We start from the raw sequence: 25,059 nt of genomic DNA, 5'->3' as shown, positions 1-25,059 counted from the left end.
CACAGGGTATGTATTGTGACATCTTACCACATAGGCTTTTGCCTTCAGCTGTTTCCAAACCAGAGGAAGGGTTTTTCCTGCAGACAGAGCAGTGTAGCAATTAAACATTTGGGATTAGGACCCCAGAGACCCCAGGTTTCAAATGCCTCCTGGGTGACATTGATAAGCACTGCGGTATGGCTAGTCACATTTGATACCATACACACACACATATAACATTCAAGGAGTCTGTACACACGTGCTGGTGTTAATCTTTTCGCCTAAGCTGCCTCGCAGGGCTGTTATGAGGATAAAGCATGAAGGTATTGAGTATATGGGATAGCTCAGTTGGGTAGAGCATGAGACTCATAATCTCAGGGTTGTGGTTTTGAGCCCCACATGGGGCAAAAGATTCCTGCATTGCAGGGGGTTGGACTAGATGATCCCCGTGGTCCCTTCCAACTCTACAATTCTTTGAGTTTCCATGTACGCTACCCTCCGTAAAATCAAAATATATACTTAGAAAAAGTAGGGGGGGGGAATCATTGACGTTTCGTTCCAAGTACTGTACAACTTGATTTTTATTGCATTTTATTTTTTAGAGGTTGTAGCAATAATCTTTCTACAACCTCTAAAAAATAAAATGCAATAAAAATGAAGATATGCACATGAATGGGTCACATAACGGAATCTCAGCTAACGGAGCCATGACTTATCCATTTTTAGCTTGGTGTGTGTGATTTCCCCAAGGCCAGTTGCACAAGAACCAGCAAAGCAACCGACGTCTATTCAAGGCTAGACGGCGAGTGGGGCCCTGGAGAGAGAAGAAGGCCTGCCCTCTTGCTGGGCGGGTGATGGGCGTGCTCTGTCCCGCTTGCTATGCTGCCTCCCCGCCCAAGGAGGCTCGGCTCGGTTCGGCCCGGCCCAAGGAGGGCTTGGAAGCCGGTAGGAGGTGGAGGGAAACAGCCCGCTCCGTCTTGCAAAAGTTTCTGGTGGGCCTGCAGCGCGGGAAGAGACCAAAAGAGGAGGAGGAGGAAGGCGGGGTGACGGTGCCATGGAGATCGGCCGGCGACCAACCCAGAGCGAATCCCTTTCCGTCGTCGAGGAAGGAAGGATCCCGCGGGATCCAGGACTGAGGAGGAGGAGAACTGGGGAGCATGTAGGGTCAGCTAGTCGCGGGGAAGCAGTCGGAGGAGGCGGAGCAGGCCGGACATAGCGGCTCAGAGAGACGCCCTCGGAAGAGTCCAGGAAGGAAGGATTTCTTGGAAGTTGTAGGGGATTTTTTTTTAAATAAAGGGGGGGGTTGTCCCTGGAAAGACCCTTTTCCTGGACTCTATACCTCCCCCAAAAGAGACGACTGGGAGGGAGACCACCCACGTGAAAGGAGGAGACATTAAGCAAGCCTTAGTTAAGTTGCTCTCACTTCATTTTAGAATTTTTTTTGATGCAATTGAGGTGGGGGACCGGTGTCCCTTTTCTAGTGAATAGCAGCAGCGAGGTTGCAGCCCGCACACACACCCCGCCGGGGTTGGCACTAGAGGCTGCAGACCCACTTTGGACCTGTTGGCCCCAAAACCATGGCATGGTCCGGCTGTGGTCCCAGCTGCAACGCACCTTGGCCACCTCGCTACCGTTATTGGGACCTAGCCTTTGCCTTGATGGGCACGGCTGCATTTCTGGTGGACCTGGGCGCTGACGCATGGGTGGCCGCCAGCTACTTGAAGGCTGGGGACTACCACTGGGGTGGGCTGGTGTTGGGGCTGTTGGCTTTGTCGTCGCTGGCAACGCAGTTCTTCAGCTGCGCCTGGTACTGGAGTGACCCCCCAGAGCTGATGGAAGCACTGCCCACACGGCGGACCCTCCTTGTGTTACACATCCTACAGCTGGGCTACCTGTACAGGTAAGGACAATCAGGGATGCTGTGTCCCTTGCTGCAAGGTACTCGGGGAGCAAGTACCATGAAGTTCTGTGATCGGATGTGGGAGTCCTCTTTTCCTAGGACCAAAGCCCCCCGCCCCTCATTTAGGTCTGTTTTTAATTTATGGAACCCAGCAAAATAATCTGTGATTCTATACCAACATAAGTTTGGAGACTGGGCTACGCAAGGAGGATTGATCTTACCTCCTAGAATGTAGGGTGATTAGAGTGTTAATCAGACAAATACTACAAGTAAAATATTGGCAGGTGAGGCCTGCAACAAAATGCTGCAGTGTGGCGTGTCCTGCTCTGTGTTCCAGACAATTAGCTTTCCTTTCCTTCCCTGCCCAGTTTCCATTTCCCCCCAACAGTCAATCAGCATTCCATGCTCACTGAGTGTGATCATCCTTATTTAACTTATGTGGATAATAATAATAATAATTGTAGTTTTTATATGCCACCCATCTGACTGGATTGCCTCAGATCAAAAACCCTGAGAGTTGTTTTCACCTATGCAAATGTGTGTGTTTTTTTAAAAACCTTGGGATTCCCTTGAGTCTGCTGATAGCTCATACTTTTGTGTGGGTAGTGTCATTCCAAGGAAACTGAACCGTAGGTAAGTGTCTTGAATCTCTCGCTGCTTGAATCTCTCATCGCTCAGAGATTGGGGTGGCATGCAACATTTATTGCATTCTTATGGCCCGCCCTTCTCACGAAGATATTTCCTGTTTATTAGCCTCACAACAACCTTATGAGGTAGGTGAGGCAGAGAGAGAGAGAGAGAGAGACTACCCCAGGGTCACTCTACTGTATGGTTTGGGGCCTCGTGAGGATTTGAGCTGGAACAACAGCCTACCCGCCACCCCCACATTTGCTCTCCTTCATGAGCCACCCTAAGAATTTTGTGTTGCCTTCCCTTTGCGCAGGTGTTTCTATGTTCTGAAGGTGGGCTTCCGCGTGTGCCGGACGAAAGCAGACAAAGATATCGCTTATGCTGTTTTCCTGTCGCATGACATCAGCTTCTTGCGCCTCTTTGAGACCTTCCTGGAAAGTGCCCCTCAGCTTGTCCTGGGGCTCTACATTATCCTATGCACAAAGAAAGCAGAGATATTTCAGGGTGAGTGTCCGTCTAGAAGGGCGCAGGGTAAAGGACTGGTTTGTTTGGTTCCAGAAGTTTCCTTGTGTGGTTTGTGTAGCTCGTTTCAGTTTAAATCCAATAAAAAGACAAGAAAAGCCTTGTTGGATCAGGCTATTAAGTTCCCACTGGTCCAGCATCCAATCTCGCAGTGAGCAACCAGGTGCCTGTCTCAAACCATGGCCCAAGACATTTTGCTAGCTGAGGCGAAGAAGAAGATGGGTCTCTCCCATTTCATGTAGCTGGAGGAAAACAACGAACTGAGGGCAACAGACTAGTGTTTAAAGCCCTAAATGGCTCTGCCCCCCAATATCTGAAAGATTGCCTTCTTTCCTCTCAGATGTTAAGATCAGCAGAGAGTGAGCGCCCTCTTAGTAGTTCCTCCACCCTCTGGAGTTTGTGGTGGCTTAGTGGCAAGAGAGGGCATTCTCTGTGGCGGCCCCTGAGTTGTGGCATTCCCTCCCTGCAGAGGTGTGTTTGGCACCTTCATTATGCAGCTTTTGGCACTCGAGATGTATATTTTAGGACCCACCGTAATTGTGGTTCTGATTTGTTTTTAAATTGTTTTTACTGTTATATTTTATGTCATTATGGCCTGCGCTGAGACCTTATGGTGAAGGGCAGGTATTAAACCTAACAATGTATTTATTTAAAGATAAACAAATAAACAAAAACATTCCAATGAGGTCACCCCCACCCCCACCCACCCTGCTTTAACACCCCAACCCACTCTGCTGGGGGCAACCCAAGGCATTTTGCTGAGGCAGAGGACAAGGTGGCATCTCCCATTCCTTGTGGAGAAGCTGGATGGGTGGGCAGCTGAAGATTACTTCACCCCTGAGGGCAACAGACCAGTTTAAAAGGTACAGAGAAAATAGGACTACCCCAGGTGACTTGTATATATCACATGCACTAATAGCAAAATTATTAGTATTTATTAAATTTATATGCCGCCCTTCATAGGAAGATCAGAGGGTGGTTTACAGTAGAAAAAAACACAAAATGCATAACATAACAACAACAACAGCACCTCACTAATCCACCCCCCCAAAGGCTATTTTAAAGGCCATAAACATGCATTTGTTAGCCATTATTTTTGGCTACTTCTGCTAGTTCACACTGTCTATGAGATAAGGGCAGCATATTCTATTCTCTTCCATCTTATTTTTTTTTATCTTCACAACCACCCTGCAAGATGGGTCAGACTGAGAGACAGTTACCGACCCAACATCACATAGTTTGGTTCAGGGCACTAAAAACCTGCCCCAAGACTACAGGAGGTTATGGAAGTGGCCGTCTGTCATGGATGCTTTCGTTGAGATTCCTGCATTGCAGGGGGGTGGACTAGATGACCCACAGGTACCCCTTCCAGCTCTACAATTCTGTGGTTTTGTAAGTGCCCTCTGTACACTTTGTCACCCGCCCTGGCATCTCAGATATCGCCCATATAGTTTCAAATGCATGCTTTCAGTCTTAAGGACTGGCATCTTACTATTTTTACATGCAACTTGAGAATGTCAGCAGGCTGCATGTTCTTCCTAGTAGCACCAATGCCTGTCTTTGTGTTGGTCTCTTCCTCAGGCTGTTCCTTGTGCCTACTGCTCTCTCTCCCCTCCTCTCATTTCAGTACTTGGGATTTGCACCTCTTTCCTGTGTATCGCCTGGGCCCTCTTGGACTATCACCAAACCCTGCGCAGCTTCTTGCGGGAGAAGCACAAGCTGGGCCGCCGGTCCTCCACCATCTACTTCCTTTGGAACTTCCTGTTGGTGTGCCCTCGCATTCTGTGCCTGGCGCTCTTCGTGGTGGTCTTCCCGAACTACATTTCCCTCCATTTCCTGGCGGTCTGGTCTGCCATGTTTCTCTGGGTCACGTTGCAAGGTACAGACTTCATGGAATGCGCCGCCTTCGAGTGGCCTTATCGGGCTGTGGTGGCCGTCATTCTCTACTTCTGCTGGTTCAATGTGGCCGAGGGGAAGACATGCTACCGTTCTGCAATCTACTACACATTCCTCTTGGTTGACAGCGCCATCCTTGCTGTCTCATGGCTCTGGAACACCCTTCCCTTGAACTACGACTCCCACCATGTGGCCCATGCGCTCTACGCAGCCCTGCCCTGCTACGTAGCCGGGATCCTTTTGAGAAGCGTCTACTACAAATGTTTGCACCCTACTTTGCAGGCTGCAGTCCCGGTCACTGGTGATGAAATAGACAATAGAGAGCCAGCCGGCAAAGGCGTGCCAGCTTTCCGGCAGCTGGTTGTACGAGGTCATGGTGACCAAGAGGCTATACGGGGACATGTCAACCGTCGGGCATATGGACTTGCACAAAGCTTCTTTGCTGGCTCTTCAGAGATTGCACAGCATCAAGGAAATGGGACTCTTGGGGACAGCTGTTTGTGAGCCCAGCTATATGTTGTGTCCCACGTGGCCAAGACTTATTACTAGAGAGGCGAGAGGAGTTCTGGGGTGTGTGTGTGTACCCATATTTTGGTCTGTACCTGTCAAGATGACCCCAGGCCTGCCTTTGAACATTATTTTTTTAATGTAAGAGTATTTTCTAGCTTTGCAGGGACATCATACAGGGCAGTGGGATTGGAGGGGAGATGGTTGATCGCATCACCGTCGTTTATTTTTCCCATATGGTGTCCCTCTTACGGCTGGGGTAGACAACACGTTGCTCTCCAGATGTTATTAATCCCAGCAAACATGGCCAACAGAAGGAGTGATGGGAGTTGTAGCCAGCAACATCTCAAGGGCACTACGTTGGCTATCCCCGCTCTAAGGAATTCATGTCATCACATGCTGATCTTCACAGGAGTGTTGTTGGCCTCATTGCAACTCATGTATCACCTGGGTGGGGGCACAGGTACATGTTAAAGCTGCCTCCAGGATCACCAGCATGGGCTAAGCCTAGAAGATGAGGCCTGGAATGTGGTTTCCATGCTTCTTGGCCAGAGGTGGGTAACCTGTGGCCCACCAGATGTTTCTGGATTACAACTCTCAGCATCCTTGGCCATGCTGGCTGGAGCTGATGAGAGTTGGAGTCCACCAAAAACAAGACTGCTACAGGTTGCATCCACCCTTGCAGATGTTCATTTCAGATACAGGTTATGGTTGCTACAGCCCTTGGCGCACTCTTAGAAAAATGCACCCCATCCTGGGTTTTTTAAATCTCCTGTGACACCCCATATTGACTTGGAAGAGTTGTATGTGTGCAAGGCATCCCTCAACCTGTATACCTGTTGCATTCTTCATTGTGGCATTAAAGGAGAGGAAACTTTACAAGGGAAGACTGTGGCGCTGACCTCCTCGCTGTAGCCAATAGGCTTTATTTTGTCTTCAGGAGACAGCTCAAATAATTCTGTAAGCTTCATTGCTTTAGCTGTCCCTTGATTGAGTCAGGTGCTATCTATGCAAGATCATCTTAGCCATCCCTTGTTGGGCAACTGACACAGGATCCTAGAACCTGAACCTTGTTAGGCCATAGTTAATTAGTTTATAATGCACTTTTGGAGACTTTTATTCATTCCCTTGCTGTTTCCTCTCTCTTGTTCTGTTCTGACGTTCTTGTCCCATTGAGTGACTTAAACCCTTAGCTTCAATGAAGCTTCTACTTGCTGCTGGCTTTATGTCACCAAATGGCCCATTCTCAGAGCCTGTTCCATGAACAGCCTTACAAACTGGCACACCAGTCCCAGGTTCTTCTTTATAGGAGCCACAAACATGTGCCCCACATTTCTAGGTGGAATTGTTCTCCCTCCCCACTCACTTGATGTAGTTAAAGATAAAATGCTTCCGGTGTTGTTACAGCAATGTGTTTCAGATGTTCAAATTGTTGAGCCTGATTATTGTTATTAAAAAAAACCCCTGATCTAGGGCTCAAGTGCAAACAAATTTTTATTCAACTGGCACATTAATAGTCTCCTGTATTTTCTTTTTCGAGTGAAAGCAGCTGTGGGAGGCTGCAGGTTTGAGTGGAGGGATGGGGGGAGGGATAGTGAAAAAGAGAGAAAGCGGCTGCTTAATCCTTTCCTCTTCAGCTGTTTTTCTTCTCAAACTTTATCCCAACCTGCTTTTTCACTCATAGGGGAAAGGATATGAGTATTGTGCCACTGAACCTCCCTCTCGCATTCCTTCCCCCAGGTCACAGCCTCCTGCAACTATTTTTCATTAAAAATTGGATGTGCCCTTCCTGCATAACTTCAGCCATATTCCCGAGTTATTTGGGTATAAAGGGCACTCACATGTTGAAGTTGGAGCAGGGCTGTGTTGTGGTCCCACCCTCAACATAACATCCCCGGGGTAGCCCCCTACTCCCATGTCCTTGCAATCAACACAGTTGATTGATTGGCAAAGGAACCCTTATGCATGAACACCTGCTCGTGTTTAGTGGGTTGGTTTCAAGACACCCGTGCGCTGGGAGTGGGTGGATGGGGGGTTAATCTGGGGGTGCGCCATCAGGAGCAGGGGGCAAGCAGCACAGTCCCATTCCTTACCCACTGGAATGCCCAACGCATGAGCAGAGCTGTTGAGTTGGGCCTTCAGTTTAAAGCGAAAGGAGCCCAAACCCAAAGCATGCTAATTTGAAGGATTTTGAAGTGCTTCCACAAACCACAGTTTGAGTAGGCTTCCGTCTTCCTCCGTTCCTTAGGTAGCTGCCGGGTTTAGTGGATTTTCTTCAATTAGCCGCACCAGTTGTGAGATGTTTGACATGAGATTTATGGCCCTTGGGGCAGAACAGCAGCAGCCCACAAAAGTGGAGTCCACAGGCCTATAAATCACGCAGGCTTCTAGAGAGGCGTTCCCTTGCCTTTGCTTTACACATGCGCAGAAATGAAGCCACATAAGCAGAAGAGCAAAAGTAACTTCACAGGGACAGGCTTGAGGAAGAACAAAGCCATAGATTCCTCTATCAGCAAATTCCTCCACTTCTTCACAGACATCACAACTCTTTTACAACACCCAACACTGTCTTCATGCTTTGTTTTACTGCCTGTACACCTTAGGCTATCTAGGGATATGTACAGCAACACTTTTTCCACCATACAGGGATGACTTATTTTTATTTTAACTGGGAGCCCCACTAAAGCATTTCCCGCTACCCATTCATTCTCTCTGCTTTCAGTCACGTACAGCATGCATTAAATTGGCTGTATTACAATTGAATCCCTGCTTGCCTAACAGTGGTTCACCCAAATCGGCTGACACCATTTTCTTGTGGGTAGTGCTGTTTTGGCTATGTGAAGGCTCCATAATTGCAGAATGACTTCACCGTTAGTCTGTGCAGAATGTGGAGGGAATGAGCAGAGAATATTTTCTCTCAGAATACCAGAGCATGGGGTCTTCCTGTCATAAGAACATCAGATGAGGCCTTGCTGAGTCAGACCAGAGGCTGGCCTGTACTTACTTTTATCTGTCCTGAATCTTCCAACCTTTGGATGTCCATGAATTCTGGTGTCACGAGAGGGAGAAAAACTCCTCTCTATCTTATGCGGCTTAGGACCCTCGTACCTACGGGACCGCCTCTCCCGGTATGCCCCGCAGAGGACATTACGGTCCACAAATAATAACATATTGGAGATCCCGAGTCACAAGGTGGCTAGGCTGGCCTCGACCAGGACCAGGGCCTTCTCAGTACTGGCCCCGACCTGGTGGAACGCTCTGTCCCAGGAGACTAGGGCCCTGCGGGATTTGTCATCTTTTCGTAGGGCCTGCAAGACAGAGCTGTTTCGTTTGGCCTTCGGACTGACGCAGTCTGACCCCACGGTTACCCTCCCCTAAGGTTTTATTTATAATGGTTTTATCTTATTCGTAGATTTTTAATTTTAAAATTGAATTTTAACATTGTATTATTCTGTTGTTTTAACTGAAATGTTTCTTTTATATTTGTGTTGATATTATTTGTTGTTAGCCGCCCTGAGCCCGGTCTTGACTGGGAAGGGCGGGGTATAAATAAACATTATTATTATTATTATTATTATTATTATTATTATTATTATTATTATCCACTGTCTCCATGAAGGGAAGGCCACCAGCCAGTCACAAGCCCAATAGCATTCTGTCACTCCTGCCATTAAGCTGCCGCAGATCTAAAATACTAGAGAGAATGGAAACTTCTGACAGGAAGTTTGCTTCACACTGTGCATATACAGTAGAGCTTTATGGAAATCGTGCCTTGTCTCCAAAAGAGGAAGAAACCTTTTAATAGGACCTTCCTCTCTCCAGCTTTTCAACCCAACCGCAGTGTGATATAATATAGAATGTGCACCTGAGTTATCAAGTTCTTTGTGCAAATCAACAGTAGGTGATGCTGTCTGCTGCAAAGAACACACCCCGGGGAAACTTTATTACGCCTAAGAAGAATGAACTTGCCCTTTTCTCCCAGCACTTAGGCAGATGAATTCTTGAGGTCCTCATCTGCTCTGATAGTAAAGAGTCCTTAGATGAGTCATTTGAAAACAGACAAATGCCTATTTGTTTCAATTCAGCCAGCAAATGGTATTCCACAATTGGGTCATGCAAGATAAGGCTTTTTATCCTTATTCTGTTTGATTGAATTTGCATTATTGCTGGTGCCCTGAGCACCACTGAGTGGAACAGCAGGGTCCATAAATAGTTAACACAAAAGCCAATCAACCAGTTGAAAGCCCCTAGCATGATATCGTGAGCCTGTGGCACAGCTCATATAGGTTAGCACACTTAAGGGCTAAACTCCAGTTTCTATTAGCCATGTGTTTCAGCAAGTGTGCTTAACCTGGCTACTTTTATGTTGGAGCAAAAGCATTCCTGAGCTGAACCGGGACCTCGAACAGATTTCCTATTGAAACTCTCCTTCCCTCCCAGCTGTTTTTCCTGTACTTTCCTGCCCCGCCCAAGAAATTTGTTTGCTTCTGCTTTAAAACGAAACATCCAGAATAAACATGTGACTTAACGTCATGAATTTGACCTGAAAGATGGGGCCACTTTTGCAAACTTTTAAGCCCCAAAATGCAGTAGCAGCAGCCACTCATATAATCTGGGAGAGGCTGATGTTTTTTTTAAAGGCCTGGGAAACAAAGAACCTTATATGCCAAGAAGAAGGTAGGCCCAGGACAAGCCACTCCTGGCAGGCAATTCTAGAGTTGCTGCTCGCAGCACCTCAGTTCAGTGAGGGCATCTGATGAAGAATCTCCCAACAATCTCAGGAAATGGGCAGGCAGATGCAGAGATAGAAAGTACTCCCAAGCTCCTCCCTGAAAAGTGTCAATGTTGAAATAATACACGTTGGTTAGTGGGCGCAGCACATGGCATCTACATGGCATTACTGGGAACACTCCTTTTCCTTTGAAGCCGGGTCACCTGTGCTCATTTCTCAGGGTAGAGCAGCTCTCCTTCAAAGGAATTTTAAACCACTGCTCTAAATATTTTAGAGGCGGGGAGACATGTTGGCTTGGCGTGACTAATTGCTAAAAAAATGCAATGCAACTTTGCTATGAGGCTATGGACTGACAAGATTAGGAGTTCCTTACGTTTTGATTGTGAGCCCCACTAGTCTGGCTGTGCTTCGTATTTCGGGATTATCAGCCTCCTCCATGTCATACTGGTGGCAGCCGTTTCTCTGGGCTCGCAGGTCTCTGCATCGCGGCAGATAAGAGCTCTGACCCAAGGGCTCTGTCTGCCAGCCATGCTTTCCTTGGGCTGTCCCTTGCATTAAAACTACCCAGAGCATATGCATGTAACAGGAGCCACGTCTCACCAAGGGGATGTGGGGAACTGGTGGCCCTCCAGATGCTGTTGTTGGACCCCCCCAACTCCCATCAGCTCCAGCCAGGATGGTCAATAGGGATGATAGGAGCTGTAGTCTGGCAATATATGGAGGGCCACACATTACCCGTCCATGATGCACACTGTTTTGAGCAAATTGCAGGCAGTACAGGCCACAAACATTTGAGCTAAGGGCCACATTGATCCAGGGATAAGCTGGGGGTGGGGCATGTCAAAGTGGCCAACTTAGCCTTTTAAAAATAAAGGTTGTTGAGGTGAGGGTTAGGTGACACAAAGAGCTTATTATGGAATCACAGCAGGGGGGTGGTCAGTAAAAAAAGCGAGAGGATAAGGTCAAATTTTGGGGACCCACAAACAATCTTTTGGCATCATAGTATTACCTATGGGGTCTGTCATTAAATAAAATTTAAAAATAGGAAGAAAATATTGGGGGAGGGCACTTATCAGTGTCAATAAAAATGTTTTAAAGCCTTCCCTTCAAGTGGAAAATGTTTTGGAGGATCATGGCATCAAAGTGGGGGGAACCATAAAACCAGTATGGGGAAATGGGGGGGGGGGTAGGGAGCATAGGGGAGTTTTCCCCCCTTTCTAAAAAGGAATGACAAAATTTTGGAAGGGCACAAAAAAAATATCTCTTGGGCGTCTGGCTATATAAACAGTATGGCTTATAATTAACAAGGCTTGCAGCTTGCATGTGAGGTAAAAAGTCTCAATACATATGAATCCACACACACCAATTTTCCTTGCACCGAGTGTGAGCTTGGATCGAGTTTTCAGAAAGCAGGAATAGAACAACGGTTTTTTTATATAGAAAATAAAGACTTTATTTTTCCAGTTCACAAGGACAGTTCCCATTACACAGAACATGATGCTTGAGGAAACCGACAACCGTTAATGCCTTCTAATCATAACCATAAGCACAGCTGATGCCAATTCTGGACACCTGCAGGACTCTGAGGGTGAATTAGCATTTCTTATCTACACCAGCGCATGCAGTTGCCTCTGGTGCTTGGTGGGATTCAGACTGCAATGGAAACACAGGCAGAATTGCAGCTGAGAACACAAGACGCCCAAGCTCACTGCAGGGACGTAAAGGATGCGGAGAGCCCACGATTGCATTAGAAGGGAACTGGCTGATGCTTGAATGCTGAACAGTGAGAAAGAGTAGGAAGGGACAAGGAGCCAGTTTCCAAATACTGTATGAAGACCCAAGAGAAACGCAGCCAGTGAGTTCAATGATAACAAGAGCCAGGACAATCTTTATTAACGTTAACACAGAAAATGTACCATCCCCTGAGTGGGTTAGGAAACATCAGAGAGGACACTATATAAATATTGATATCTGATGCAAAAACAAAGCTTCACACACGTCAGCCAAAGGTCTTCTGAAATCTTGAAGGCATTCGAAACAGTTTCGCCAAGTAAAACAAAACTCAGGGCAACAGCGGTCAGTTTCCTGGTGGCTTAACAAATCCCTGCCCACTACACTTTCTGCAAACACTATCGTTAAATTAAATGGGGGCCGGGCAAGGTATTCCTCTACACAGTTGCTGACATATCCAAGAGTTGTAATGGAAGTTAAGGCACAGAGTTGATTCCAAAGTCAAGCACAGCCCACACCGATTCAGTAGGAGATGAATCAGAAACGGCTGCTCGGCTAGTGACCTTTCTGGCCTTCACAAAGGAGTAAAAAATTCGCAGAAAGCTGGAATTACAAGAACAGGGTCTTCTTTAGAAGTGAGTTTCCTTTCTGAGGGAGTGGGATGCATTTTCATCCCAAAAAATACTGTTATGTTGCCTTCTGTAAGCTTGCAATAAACATCAGGAAACAGCAGCTTTCTGGCACCCTGTACGGCTTTTTCTGTGGTGTATGTTCCTTTGCAAAATCTACCCATCTAGTATACACTATGTTCTTGCAGGGAAAGAAAACACAATGCTGCCTACCTAGCAAGAACTTATTCTCCGCCTGCTGGTATGAATGGAACTATGAGTCCCTACGGTGCCTGCCTTACTATTTAAGGAGTATGCAGATAAAGCACTGTCTGGTGGGTGATCAGCAGTAGGTACTGCACGGTACCAAATGCAATGGGGACTTTTCTTGGGAGATGAGTCTTTGACTGGGACTAAAAAACAAATGCATCTGCACCTGTCAAAGCCAGAAGCAATGAACTTGGCAGGGTCCCTAGCTTCAGCAACCCATTTTGGAATTCTGAATATTAAGTGGCATATGGTTGAAATAAAAAATAATGAAATAAATTGTTGGAGGTTCCCCCTTGAAACTTTCGGGGGTTTCCACCCCTATAGCCATTAGCATTTTGCACTTTCTGCTCTGCAAGTGAGTACAGGTGTACTCTCTTTCACTAAGCCAGTGCTTGAACCTGACACTATGGTAACTATCTCCTATTCTGAATTAAAGAAATGATTCACAGACCTGCAAGTTGCCAGACACTCCATTCTGCCCAACTCGCCCCCCCCCCCCAGCACAAAAAAACTGCAGAGAAAAAACTGCATGCTTGATGCAAATGAGGAGGCTACAGTTCCTGCCAAGCTGGAATATTGCGTGCAAATTTGGCAGATCACACTAAAGTATTTGCAAAGGAGGTGTTTTCCTAGCTGGATTTTCTCTGCTGGCTGGGCAGCTCCCATCATTTCACACTGTGCTGCCTCTTGAGAAATCCTGCTTCTACTTATGCAAGTCAGCTGTCAAAAAGAAGGAAGAAATGGTGTCTTTCCCTTTTCTGTCACTCAGGTAATCTGACCTCACCTGCATCTAAATGTCATGCTGCTGTTTGGGAGTGGAGAGACAGAGAGACAGGTTCTTCAGACGAACTAGCCCCAGCCACCCCTTCTTGGTGTCAGGCACTGAGGGGATGGCTGCCTATAATCAGTACCCCAGCAGACACTGGGAGAACTTCCTCCACCCTCTCAACACAGAGAATTGTTTTGTGGCCTTTCCATGAAAATCTACAGCCCTTTCTGGCTTTGCAGGAAGGGAAATGTTTCTGGGCCCCTTTCTGTAAAAAAATAAACAATCAGTTCACTTCTCTTTATGTTCTGAAAGCTTGAGAGAGAGGCCTGGAGGTGACAAAGTACTCTACAAAAAAAAACAAAAAAGAAAAACCACAACCCACTGTTTTTTTCCTTTCCTTTTTTTTTTTAAAGAAAATGCATAATATTATACTACCAAAGGTTGCACAGTGGGTTAGGTCTGTACTGCTGGAGATTCCTAGCCAGGATGCTCTGTTTTGGGTCTCCTCCTCAAATTCCCGTCGCCCAAACGCAGACAGCAGTGAAAGGCTTGGGTGGCTCTCCTGGGGAAAACGACGCTGTGGCGCCTCCTACTGTACACTTCCGTTAGCTACATTGCTTTGTCTGGATGAAAAGGGAAGTCCCCAAGTCTGCTCTTGCCAAGATGGGGCTGTCGGGAGCTGTGCCGGACTGCCTGCTGCTCAGCTCCTCACAGAAAGTCCAGTTCGAGGGCCTGGTGGAGCGACACCAGATCGGCGTGATTTGTGATTCTCCAGAAGGGCATGTTGTGCTGCAAGACAAAAGAGGAATGGGTAGTACTCTGCAGGAATGGGTAGTACTCTGCAGGAGATGAGTGAACGCAGGCCTCACCCGTGAGGAAATGAAAAAAGAGTTAGGAAAGGTTAACAGGCAACCAGCCAATGTTGCTATTTTCAGAAGCGAAGCACACAGTTGACAGCAGCTGCTAAAGTACAGCTAGGCCACCCTACCTAGAGAAGGTGAGGCTTTCCCTGGGAGCATGTTCGAAATCCCCTTTGACACTGAGGTCCAGCTCTGAGGGCCTTCTGGTGGTTCCCTCACTGCGAGAAGTGAGGTTACAGGGAACCAGGCAGAGGGCCTTCTCAGTAGTGGCACCCGCCCTGTGGAATGCCCTCCCATCAGATGTCAAAGAGATAAACAACTAGCTGACTTTTATCCTGTTTTTAATATTCTGTTGGGAGCCGCCCAAAGTGGCTGGGGAAACCCAGCCAGATGGGCAGGGTATAAATAAAAAAATGTTGTTGTTGTTGTTGTTGTTGTTGTTGTTGTTGTTGTTTATAAATAAAAACCGTTGTTGTTGTTGTTGTTGTTGTTGTTGTTGTCGTCGTCGTCGTCGTCGTCGTCGTCGTCGTCGTCACCATCATCATCTGTGGAGCCACCCTCCCACCTTCTGAAGATCTCCATTTGGATATGCTGGGTCATCCACAGACACCCCAGGCAACCTCCAACAGAGAAATGAAATATACGCAACAAAAAAGAGGGCAAAGGATGCCCAAGGATGCTATGGCTGTGTTGTCTCTAAGCCAAACAGGCTCTGGCCATTTGGCAGCGCCTGCAGGAGGAAGGGAAGCAATGGGTTATTGTGGGGGTCCAAAAAGGGAGCCTGCTCTTCTCAGGAAGGGTGCTGCAAGACAAACGTAGTCAACAGTCACCTGTTTGGCTGCCATCTCTTCATCACGCCCATCTCCGATCACCACATATGTCACCTTCTTCCCAAACCGAGAGATAATCCTTTCAAAACAGCTCTCTTTACCTGTCAAGAGATTACAAACACACTTGTGCTTATGGTCAAAGGAAAGGTACAGGCCCCAGTGGGGCTGGGCTGGCATCAGTATGTGGTACCTGTGGACAGCTGTCTGGGCCCCAGCACCATGGCAGATCTCACTCCTCCCTTGAAAGGCTCAGCAACCTTTGGCTCGTCTCCAAATTGTTTCCATTCCTGCTGTTCACTACAAGATCTCTGTAATTTAGAATGCCTGAGCTTGCTTTTTTCCTATTCCCTCCCAGTTCTTTCTTTTTGCATTGTGTCTCTTAGTGAGACAGTGAGAAGGCAGGGGCTGTCTTCTCACTGATTTTTGCAAGCCATTCTGGAAGCCCTGTTTGGTGGAAGGGCAGGATAAAAATGCCAATACTACTAATGACCTTTGCAAATTGATCAACATTGTATGACACTTAAGAGACCTTGTTTAAGAAATAAACTGTAATAAATAAATAAAATTATGTAGCTGATAGGAGTACTAAAGCCCAGTTTATCCACCCACTATAAAGACTGTAACAGTATCTGAGAGCACAGCTTTGCTCCAAAAGGCTTTGAGCCAACACAGGTATTTTAAGGAGTCACGCAGAAAGTAGAACATGTGCTGCAGGGGTTGCTTTAATGCACTGAAGTCTCCCCCTCTTTCCAGGGGAGGTTGTACAAACCCAGGTTGTACAAAAGGGCCGTCTCCCTACCGCCACCCAAGACAACTGCCAAAGATAGTTGGAATTTGATGTCACCACCTACCTATTTTTGTTGCGCTATAAATATTTTCAATTGGGAACACGTCACCTAATCCATACAGCAGAACTTTGGCCAGAGCCGGCACCAGCTGAGTAGTCGTTATCAGAACATTCACACAATTCTTTCTAGAAGGTGGCAAGAGAAATGGGTCAGGGAGAGGAGCTTGCTTATACAAAGTTGAAAAAAGGTGGGATGCTGCCGGGCTCATATTTGCAAGCACTAATGGAAGGAACAAGAAATGACATGAAACTCAAGACTGGATCCTCCCCTTTCATGCATTACAGCAGGCATCCCCAAACTTTGGCCCTCCAGATGTTTTGGACTACAATTCCCATCTTCCCCGACCACTGGTCCTGTTAGCTAGGGATCATGGGAGTTGCAGGCCAAAACATCTGGAGGGCCGCAGTTTGGGGATGCCTGCATTACAGTATTTGTTATTCTTTGTACCTCTCATCCATATTTCAAGTGACCCTTGTTCTTTGGGGCTGACATTTGCAATGGTTCAGTGTTAAGGGTGGTTTTGGCTTCCAGTTATTCAAATGGTAATATTGTGAAAAGGGACACGTACAGAGCCTAGGGCTTGCGGATCAGAAGGTCGAATCCCCGCGACGGGGTGAGCTCCTGTTGTTCAGTCCCAGCTCCTGCCAACCTACAGGTCGAAAGCACGTCAAAGTGCAAGTAGATAAATAGGTACCGCTCTGACGAGAAGGTAAATGGCGTTTCCGTGTGCTGCCACTAAAGTGAGATGAGCGCCGCAACCCCAGAGTCGTCCGCGACTGGACTTAATGGTCTGGGGCCCTTTTTTAATATTGTGAAGCAGCAAATTAATTACAAAGAGTTTGCATGATAATGCACTACAGATCCATTTGAAACAATTAAATTAAGCACATAAAAATGCAGAGATAAAATCATGTTTAATATCTAGATGGGTATATCCAGTGCTTTTTTTTCAGGGGGTACTTAGGGGTATGCAGTACCTCTTTTGTTGTTGTTAAAAAGTGTGGTACTTACTGTAACAACTTCATAGCTTTGTACTGGCACCCATTTTTCCAGAAAAAAGCACTGGGTATATCTATATGTGTGTCTCTCGATCTAGCTAAATCTAAATATGTGTGTGTGGTGTATTTCTTTTAAATTTTTATATACCAGTCTGTTTCACTTGATTTCAGCATAGTGCTGAAGGCACGCATGGCAAACCCTCACCGTGATCAACTCCCACTCGGAAACCTATGTCCCCACTGTGGAAGGACGTGTGGATCCACAATTGGCCTCCACAGTCACTTACGGACTCATTGTTAAAACCGTGTTTATGGAAGACAATCTTACTCGGCTACAATGATCGCCAAAGAAGAAGAAGAGGAAGAGGAAGAGGAAGAGGAAGAGGAAGAGGAAGAGGAAGAAGAAGAAGAAGAAGAAGAAGAAGAAGAAGAAGAAGAAGAAGAAGAAGAAGACCTAAGCAGGGCACTGAAATTGCCCTCCTTCACTTCTGATGATGGGGCAACTGGCAAAAGGTATCAACGGATTACATTATTAAACACATAATAGGAAGCAGCTTGCTGGGTGGGGGCAGCAGTGCATATGCACTGGCAGAGCCAATCCAATACTCCTGCTGGTGCTTTTGCACTGTGCTAATCCCCCCACCTCACCCCTCTCCTCCTGTGTAAGCAATAATGACCCACCCACCAGGAAGCAAGTGTAGCAACGCCACTCTACTCAGTGAGCTGCTTCTGCATGTAATATAATATTGTGTGCATGTAGCATGTATTGCAATCAATAAAAATAATAATCTAACCTGACAAATGCATATTTCCTGTAAGTTTTAATGAGATGCAAATTATCCCATTTCGCTTGCCCACCTCCCCTGGCCTTTAAGTCTTTGATTGAATGAAAGGCAATGCAGCCGTGTGTTTGGGTACCTAGGCACAAGGATCTCCACTGAAACACTGTAGTTGCATCATAATTCAGACAAGATATTTCTACCCAATAGCATACAAGACAAATCACTGTAAAAATGCATAGCATGCACCACACTGCACTAGAACTGTAAATACGGCAGCTGGCAGAGCAGACACTTATCTCCATACCTTGACTGGATGAGCAGCAGGGACTTTAATGCTGTTCCCAACCAGGAATCTGTTAACATTTCTATGTCTTCCCTTAATCTCTGCAAAGCCTCCTTCTTTTCTGGGCCGAGAAGGGCTGCAGAATGCACACAAATTACATTTGTCAGAAAGCAGAAACGTAAGTATATCAAGTAACGGGTTGTATCCAAACTAAGTTCTGCTCAGAGAAGACCCACTGAAATTAATGGACCTAAGTTAGCCATTAATTTAAATAGATCTGCGTATGACTCACATTGGATACAACCCTATGTTACTGGCGCAATCAGAGCAAAGGCTTTGTGATTTCTGGATTCACTTCATTTGGAAGTGTTTCAGTACAGAAATGACATTATAAAAACGTCAAATGAAACATTTTCAACCCCAACATTTATTCATTTTAGAATTTATAGGTTGTTTTTCTGCGCTCAAGATGGTTTGCAAATGGTTACATATAAAACATTCCACATTGCACAAAAACAATCTTGCTCTCCATTCATGGAACTCATTTTTTAATTGGCCTCTCACAGATACATTTATGCTAAAATACAGGGATAAATAACCTATTGTAAAAACGTGAAAGGTCTCTGAGGGACACTTTTAATATTTAATAGATTATTTTAATATTCTGTTGGAAGCCACCCAGAGTGACTGGGGAAACCCAGCCAGATGAGCGGGGTATAAGTAATATATTATTATTATTATTATTATTATTATTATTATTATTATTATTATTATTGCCCTCTTCAGGCATTTCACCAGTGTGGGAATAGGTACTTTTTTAAAAATAAAACGGGGGATTTCACAGACATGGATTAGCTATCTCTTTTGCCTTCAATATGTCTTTCAGTTCCAGTCAATTCAGATGTCAAACTGTTAAGACAATCCAGTTTATCCAGTTTGGACAAAATGCTAAGCTGCAGTTTAGCATTATGAGGATGAGCTGCTGCAAACCTCGGGCCCCCATGTGCACGACTACAAGAAGTCTGCAATCTTTCCCTGATGTTTTAGATTAACCACAGCTACCTATGTTGTCCAAACTTGACAAACTGAGGTTAATTTTCACTATTGTTTGTTGAAAGAAGCCTACTTCAAACCATATTTTAAAGGGCCAGATCAGTTTAGCAAACCATAGATAAAATTAATCAGAGTTTGGTGTTTGGATGACATACTAAACTGTGGTTAATCAAAAACAGAAGCCCTGGAGTAGTGGGATGCAAGTCCCAGGCTCAGTGCAACTTGTCCTCATAACACTAAACCCTCCCTTAGCATTATATGTGAACCAAGCCAGTTACTACAATTTTCAGGGTTGGTTGGCTGATTGTGGCCCCACCTCTCCAACACGGAAGAGCTTAACAACGTCAGCATAGTGCCTATACCCTCAGGTTGCAGCAGGAACATGGATGCTGCTCACACTCACCTACTACGTTGCTTTTGTATTTGTCATAGACCTCGCGCACCTTCCGATAGCGGAAAGCCAGCTTCCTCATCCAATCCACTCCACCCTGGACTCCCGCTGAACCATGATTGGCGTTATTTCCTGAGCCACTGAAGCCATCCGTGGAAAAATTGTAGTTGCTGAGACAGAAAATGTTGTTTTTGTATTACACCTACTGGCAACTTCTACCTGCATCCTTGTTGGGTGGATGATTCAAGTCCTCTTGCATAACCCACAGCAGATCTCCCTGCACATGAAAATACTCAGCTCCATTCCCTGCTGATCTGCTGCTCAGAAACCTGAATACCAGTTCTAATTAGACTTTGTGTACTGAGGGTCTGATCACTGGAGGCCTTATCATTATCACCAGATCAGGGCAGGTCCACCCTGAGATCTACAGGCACAGGGCGGTATACAAATTTAATAAATAAAATAAATATAAATATATTGGGCTCAGTTTCCTCTGGAATCTTAAGTCCCGATAGCTGGGGGAAATGTGGGGTTCTTCATGGACAGGTTACCCTGGAATCTCTGTTAGCAAGTATTGTTTCTTGAGCTGCTTTCAGAAATGCCCCTATTCAAGAGGTCTATAAAGGAGAGACAGCAGCTCAGTGGTAGAGCAGATGTTATGCATGCAGTTCCAGTTCTAATACTTGGTGCCTCCAGGTTTTTTTTTAAAAAGTCTCAGGTTGCAGGTGAAGGGGGGGGGAGGCAGGAAGTCATTGTGACTGCTTCCTAGGTAGGGTGGACAAAAAGCCACCTGTTTGAAAGTCCCATAAAAACACTGTAAGGGGTCCTTTCTGTTGCCACATTTTAGACCTTGGAAGCAACCAATACAAATGTATCACCTTAAATCTTGCCCATTGTCATCTGATGCAACGTCTTCCACATGAACTTGGTCACACTCCTGCAATGAGAGAAAAATAAGTTTAGGAAGCTTCCTTATATACCAAGTTGCAGGGGGTTGGACTAGATGGCCCTTGGGGTCCCTTCCAACTCTACAATTCTGTGATTCTGAGTCAGACTTTGTGTCCATCCAGCCCAGTTATTGTCTGCCCCGTCAATAGGGAACTTGCCACTCTCCTAATGTTGCTAGACTCCAACTCCCAGCAGCCCCAGCCAGAATAGCTAGCAGCAAGGCATTATAGGAACTGTAGTCCAATAACCTTTGGAAAGTTCATGCATTAAAACTGGAATTTGGAAGAGAAAACATACCTCTAAGTCATTGAAAAATAAGTGTGTGTCGGCAACTTCAAAAATCATTTCTTCCATGGTCAAACCAGAGCTAATCACTAGAGTTGGATCCTAGAAGTTAGAATGGAAAAGAGAAAGAGGCCAGTATTAAACTGCATTAAAGTAAAATGGAATATTTTAGAACATGAAGCTCATTCCACAAGGTGTGACCAGAAAGATCGGTGAATGGTCACAGAAATCAGACAGTGAGAAATATCCGAACATACAATTGGCATCGGAAACCCACAAAATGCTCACAATTGTGTACGGAGATGAAGCTGTAACTCGAAAGACAGCGTTATGAGTGGTTTAAGTGTTTTCATGAAGGGTGGCAAGCCATCGAAGATGACCCTCGGTCTGGCAGACCGTCGACGAGCAGAACGGCGGCAAATGTCAACAGAGTTCATGAGTTATTGATGTGGGATCGGTGTTTGTCCGTCCAAATGATGGCGGAAGAATTGCATATTCCGTGTGAAATCGTTACTGAGGTTACTGAGTTGTCCCACCCTCCATATTCTCCCGACCCGGCCCCACTGAATTTCTTTCTTTTTCCAAAACTGAAATCTGCACTGAAATGGTGCAGATTTTCCAGCATTTCACACGCCCAAGCTGCTGTGACGAGGGAACAGAAAGCAGTATGAAAAGAGGACTTCTCCAGAAGTTTCAAACAGTTCTACAAATGTTGTCAATGGTACATTGTATCAGAGGGGGCCCACTTTGAAGGCCTATAAGGTGTGTATGTTCGAATATATTTCGTTGTCTGATTTCTGTGACCATTCACCAAACTTTTCAGTCACACCTTGTATTCAGAGCTGTCACTCAATGAAAGATACCCTACAGTGCACTCTTATGCATGTCCATGTAAATCCCAGCAAGTTCAATGGGACTTACTCCCAGGTCTATGGGACTGCAGCCATAGGCTTACCTAGGAGTAAGGCCAAGTCTGAAGCAGGGAAACCAAAAAGGAGAGAAAATGAGTGTGGATCTAAGGCATGTAAAAAAACGCTGATTCCCGGACCATCTGCGGGTTGGATTTAGAAGGCGACTGGGCCGGATCTGGCCCCGGGCCTTATTTGCCTACCCATGATCTAAGGGCATCCCATCTCTGTTACAGGGCCAGATAAAAAGTTTCTCATATTTCCTTCTGAGCACTATCCCTGATTCACTGCTACTAGAGTGCACACTTACTAGATTTGCAATTAGTATTTATTAGCTCAGAGCAAAGAGATCAAACAATTCAGAAGTTTTGCAGTAAAAGCAAAAACAGTAGTTACCTTCCCATATTTCTGGGCATATGATCCTGTTAGAAGAGAATGAAATATTATGATGGTCTCATCCAAGTCCCATAGGAACACTCGCTGAAGAAGAAAGGACAAACAGTCGAGGTTAGTTGCTTTTGTTCAACTGCCTAGCCTAGAAAGTCTCCCCACCTCCATTTTAGAAGCTTAAAGAGGACACCATAGATTAAGTGCTTTTGAAAAAGAATCTTAAATGTTGCCAAGGGGCGATCACCCAATGAAGCTCTACAATAGGAGATTCAGCAGAGTCAAAAAGAAGTGCTTCACACAACACATACACTATGGACTTACTTGCCACAAGGTAAAATATTTGCTACCAACTTGGACACCTTTAAAATGGGATTGGACAAATTCATGAAGAATAAGGCTACTAGTCATGGTGGCTATGTATTACATCCAGTTTCGGAGATAGCATGGCTCTGAATCCCAGTTTGTTGGAGAGGGCTATTGTGCTCATGTCCTGCTTGGGGGCAAATGGTCGGCCTTTGAGAGAACAGTATTCGGAACTAGACAGGCCTTTGATCCGAATCAGCAGGGCTTTTCTTATGTCCCTGTGAGGGTTTTGTGTCTTCTGTGCAGGAATGATGATCGATGACACTGCATCATGAATGTATAAATATGTTTATTAAGAGACACTGTCAAGGACTCTGGGGCTTGAAGTCAGAGGCTGAGGCCTACCATAGTAAACCACTGTGAGCTGGGGTGTGACCAAGTTACAAAGCTCTTTTCAGTTGCAGAAGGTAACATGTGTGGGAGAACATCAGCTCCTCTGACTGGCAGGCAGAATGCTGCTTTTCAATTGGCTAAAAAGTAGACGCCTGCCCTCTGCCTTTGCTTGGTCAGCAGAGTACCTTTACTGGGAGGTTTCTTTCATCACCACAGATGACTTCCAAGTCCTTCTAGTGCTACCATTTTGAAGTGGGATGAGTCTATAAGTTACTTACCGCCACTAAGCAGACAAGATAAAACCACACATTTTCTATTGGCAGTAATTTAGTTTTACATACTTCCATTTACATTTGTACAACTTCTATTTTATTTCATTTTAGCCATTTCAATATTTGTTAAGAGTAAGAATCACTTCTTTTTAAAGGGGCAATGTGTGATTTGCCAAGGAATTTCAGCATTCTAAGTTTGTATATGTTGTAGTTTAGTTGTGTCCAACTAACCTATCCTGTCTTACTTTTATATTGCTTTGCAATGGTCTATGGACTAGAAACACAGAAGTTTGAACTGATCTACAATACCAAACACACTGTTAAAGCTAGGGAGGGAAGGAGGGAGGGAATGTGTGATAATAGCTGGACACTAACTTCAAGCTCGTTATCCTGTGGTGAAGAAGCGTCTGCTTTCCTCTTCCCTCTGTTTTTCCCAGTCACGTTTTTCCTGGACTGCTCCTCTACATCTTTACTAGCTGTCGCTCTCAGCAATGATGGACTTGTAGATGGGTCTCCTGGAAAAAAGGGACAGCACAGACTCGTTATTTTATGCCTCAATATACCAACCCTCAATACATTGCATTTCTACAGCAGCTGGTGTAACATAAAGAATAGAACAGTGCAGAGTAATAAACATGGCACCCAAAACAACAAAGGAGGCAGCAGTATAACACACCTGGGAGTGATACATTTGTAGGTGATACGAAACATTTGTAGGTGATACAAAACATCAATGAGTTTTAAAAAGTCACAGTAGGCACCAGACCAGTATCCCAAATGTGAATCTCTCCCCACCCGCCATGTTTCAAATGGTGGAGAAACCAGCTAGAAGAGGGTCTTTGCAGGTGTGGCCTAAGTGTTCAGGCAGGTTGAGGTGAGATAGGTATTCCTTCAAGTATCTGTGTTTCAATCTGTATAGGCCTTTAGCTGTATAGGCCTTTAGATTTAATTCATGCTCTGGGTGCCCCTTTATTAGGGAGCAATCCTATGTGTCTCTGGTACATCTGGATGGCAATTCATTGGCTACTTGATGGAATTCACCGGTGTAAGATGTGCGGACGGCCACTCGCTTGGATGGCTTTAAAAGGGGATTAGACGAATTTGTGGTGGAGAAGGTGACCAATGCCTGCAAGTCACGGTGTCTGTATGCTACCCCCAGAATCAGAGGCTGCATGCTTCTGAATAACTGGTTCCTGGGTTCCGCAAGCAGAATAGTGATTTGCCCTTATGCTCTGCTTATGGGCTTTCCATGGACGCCTGGCTGACCACTGTGTGAAGCAGGAATCTGGATGCACTGCAGGGGGTTGGACTAGATGACCCTTGGGGTCCTTTCCATCTCTACAATTCTATAACTGTATGAAGAATATGTATGCCACCTTGTATACCTTGGGGGAAAGGTGTGATGTGCAAACAATTAAAAGATAAAGTGGAAGTTGAGACCTTCTGGGACTGAGGGTTGGGGCAGAAGGCAATCGGTAGAATAGCAAAAAGATAATTTCCCAGCGATAAAAGCCAAGTGCATTAACCAGACCAAGGTGCACTAAGACACAGCTCATGGTATAGGCGAGTCCTCCACTGTTTCACCCCAATATGCACACACATAAGCATTTCCATACAAGCAGCATGAACACATGGGGCAATCTGAAATCGTTATCCTTTTTCCATCATATTACCAGAGGAATGTCTCTGCGCTGTCTGAGTAGGCACCATGGCATTTGGTTTTTCAGAAGGATACGTGGTTGTTGCTAAGGTGGGACTCTCTGTGCTGCTGTCTGCTGGTGCTACAATTCCAAAGCTTGAACTGGAGTAATATGGCTGGTATTGACTTTGGCCAAGAATTGTATATGTAGGATACTCCTATTCAAAAATAAGAGGGAAAGGGACAACAAAACAAAATAAGTCTTATTGAACGTAGTGGTGTCCTACTTCCAAGTAAACATGGCTTACTATTGCACTGTTAGCATTCAAGCA

The 25,059-nt window shown here is 45.6% G+C and overlaps 2 protein-coding genes across 6 annotated transcripts in view; one reads left to right on the top strand and one right to left on the bottom strand.

Annotated features, from left to right (window-relative positions):
* The first annotated feature begins 638 nt into the window (after positions 1–638).
* On the top strand, positions 639–9,919 carry XKR8 (XK related 8). The gene is made up of 3 exons (XM_035116878.2): positions 639–1,879; positions 2,823–3,013; positions 4,659–9,919. Exons 1-3 carry the CDS (start codon positions 1,557–1,559, stop codon positions 5,429–5,431), a joined length of 1,287 nt encoding a protein of 428 aa, XP_034972769.2. The 5' UTR covers positions 639–1,556; the 3' UTR covers positions 5,432–9,919.
* A 1,515-nt stretch (positions 9,920–11,434) lies between these two features.
* Positions 11,435–25,059, bottom strand: part of EYA3 (EYA transcriptional coactivator and phosphatase 3) — a 56,864-nt gene continuing 43,239 nt past the window's right edge. For 4 of the 5 annotated variants that reach the window (XM_035116871.2, XM_035116872.2, XM_035116868.2 and 1 more), the window contains 10 exons: positions 24,762–24,945; positions 23,464–23,603; positions 22,127–22,210; positions 20,835–20,924; positions 20,468–20,526; positions 19,602–19,759; positions 18,167–18,281; positions 16,086–16,207; positions 15,235–15,335; positions 11,435–14,333 (listed from right to left, as the gene is read on the bottom strand). In XM_035116871.2, the coding sequence (XP_034972762.2) occupies positions 14,253–14,333; positions 15,235–15,335; positions 16,086–16,207; positions 18,167–18,281; positions 19,602–19,759; positions 20,468–20,526; positions 20,835–20,924; positions 22,127–22,210; positions 23,464–23,603; positions 24,762–24,945 (1,134 nt within the window). In that variant the 3' untranslated portion in view covers positions 11,435–14,252. The remainder of the gene's footprint in view (positions 14,334–15,234; positions 15,336–16,085; positions 16,208–18,166; positions 18,282–19,601; positions 19,760–20,467; positions 20,527–20,834; positions 20,925–22,126; positions 22,211–23,463; positions 23,604–24,761; positions 24,946–25,059) is intronic. The other variant, XM_035116875.2, reaches the window with a different exon arrangement.

The sequence above is a fragment of the Zootoca vivipara genome, chromosome 6, assembly GCF_963506605.1.
Source record: "Zootoca vivipara chromosome 6, rZooViv1.1, whole genome shotgun sequence".
In the NCBI taxonomy this organism is placed as follows: domain Eukaryota; kingdom Metazoa; phylum Chordata; class Lepidosauria; order Squamata; family Lacertidae; genus Zootoca; species Zootoca vivipara.
This window is presented reverse-complemented; position numbering and strand designations above follow the sequence as displayed.

Bases quoted from the DNA above. Each gene is read 5' to 3' on its own strand.
- XKR8 (XM_035116878.2), top strand. From the start codon at position 1,557: ATGGCATGGTCCGGCTGTGGTCCCAGCTGCAACGCACCTTGGCCACCT. The intron at 1,880-2,822 runs GTAAGGACAATC...CCCTTTGCGCAG, and splicing joins CAGCTGGGCTACCTGTACAG to GTGTTTCTATGTTCTGAAGG. The intron at 3,014-4,658 runs GTGAGTGTCCGT...CTCTCATTTCAG, and splicing joins GAAAGCAGAGATATTTCAGG to TACTTGGGATTTGCACCTCT.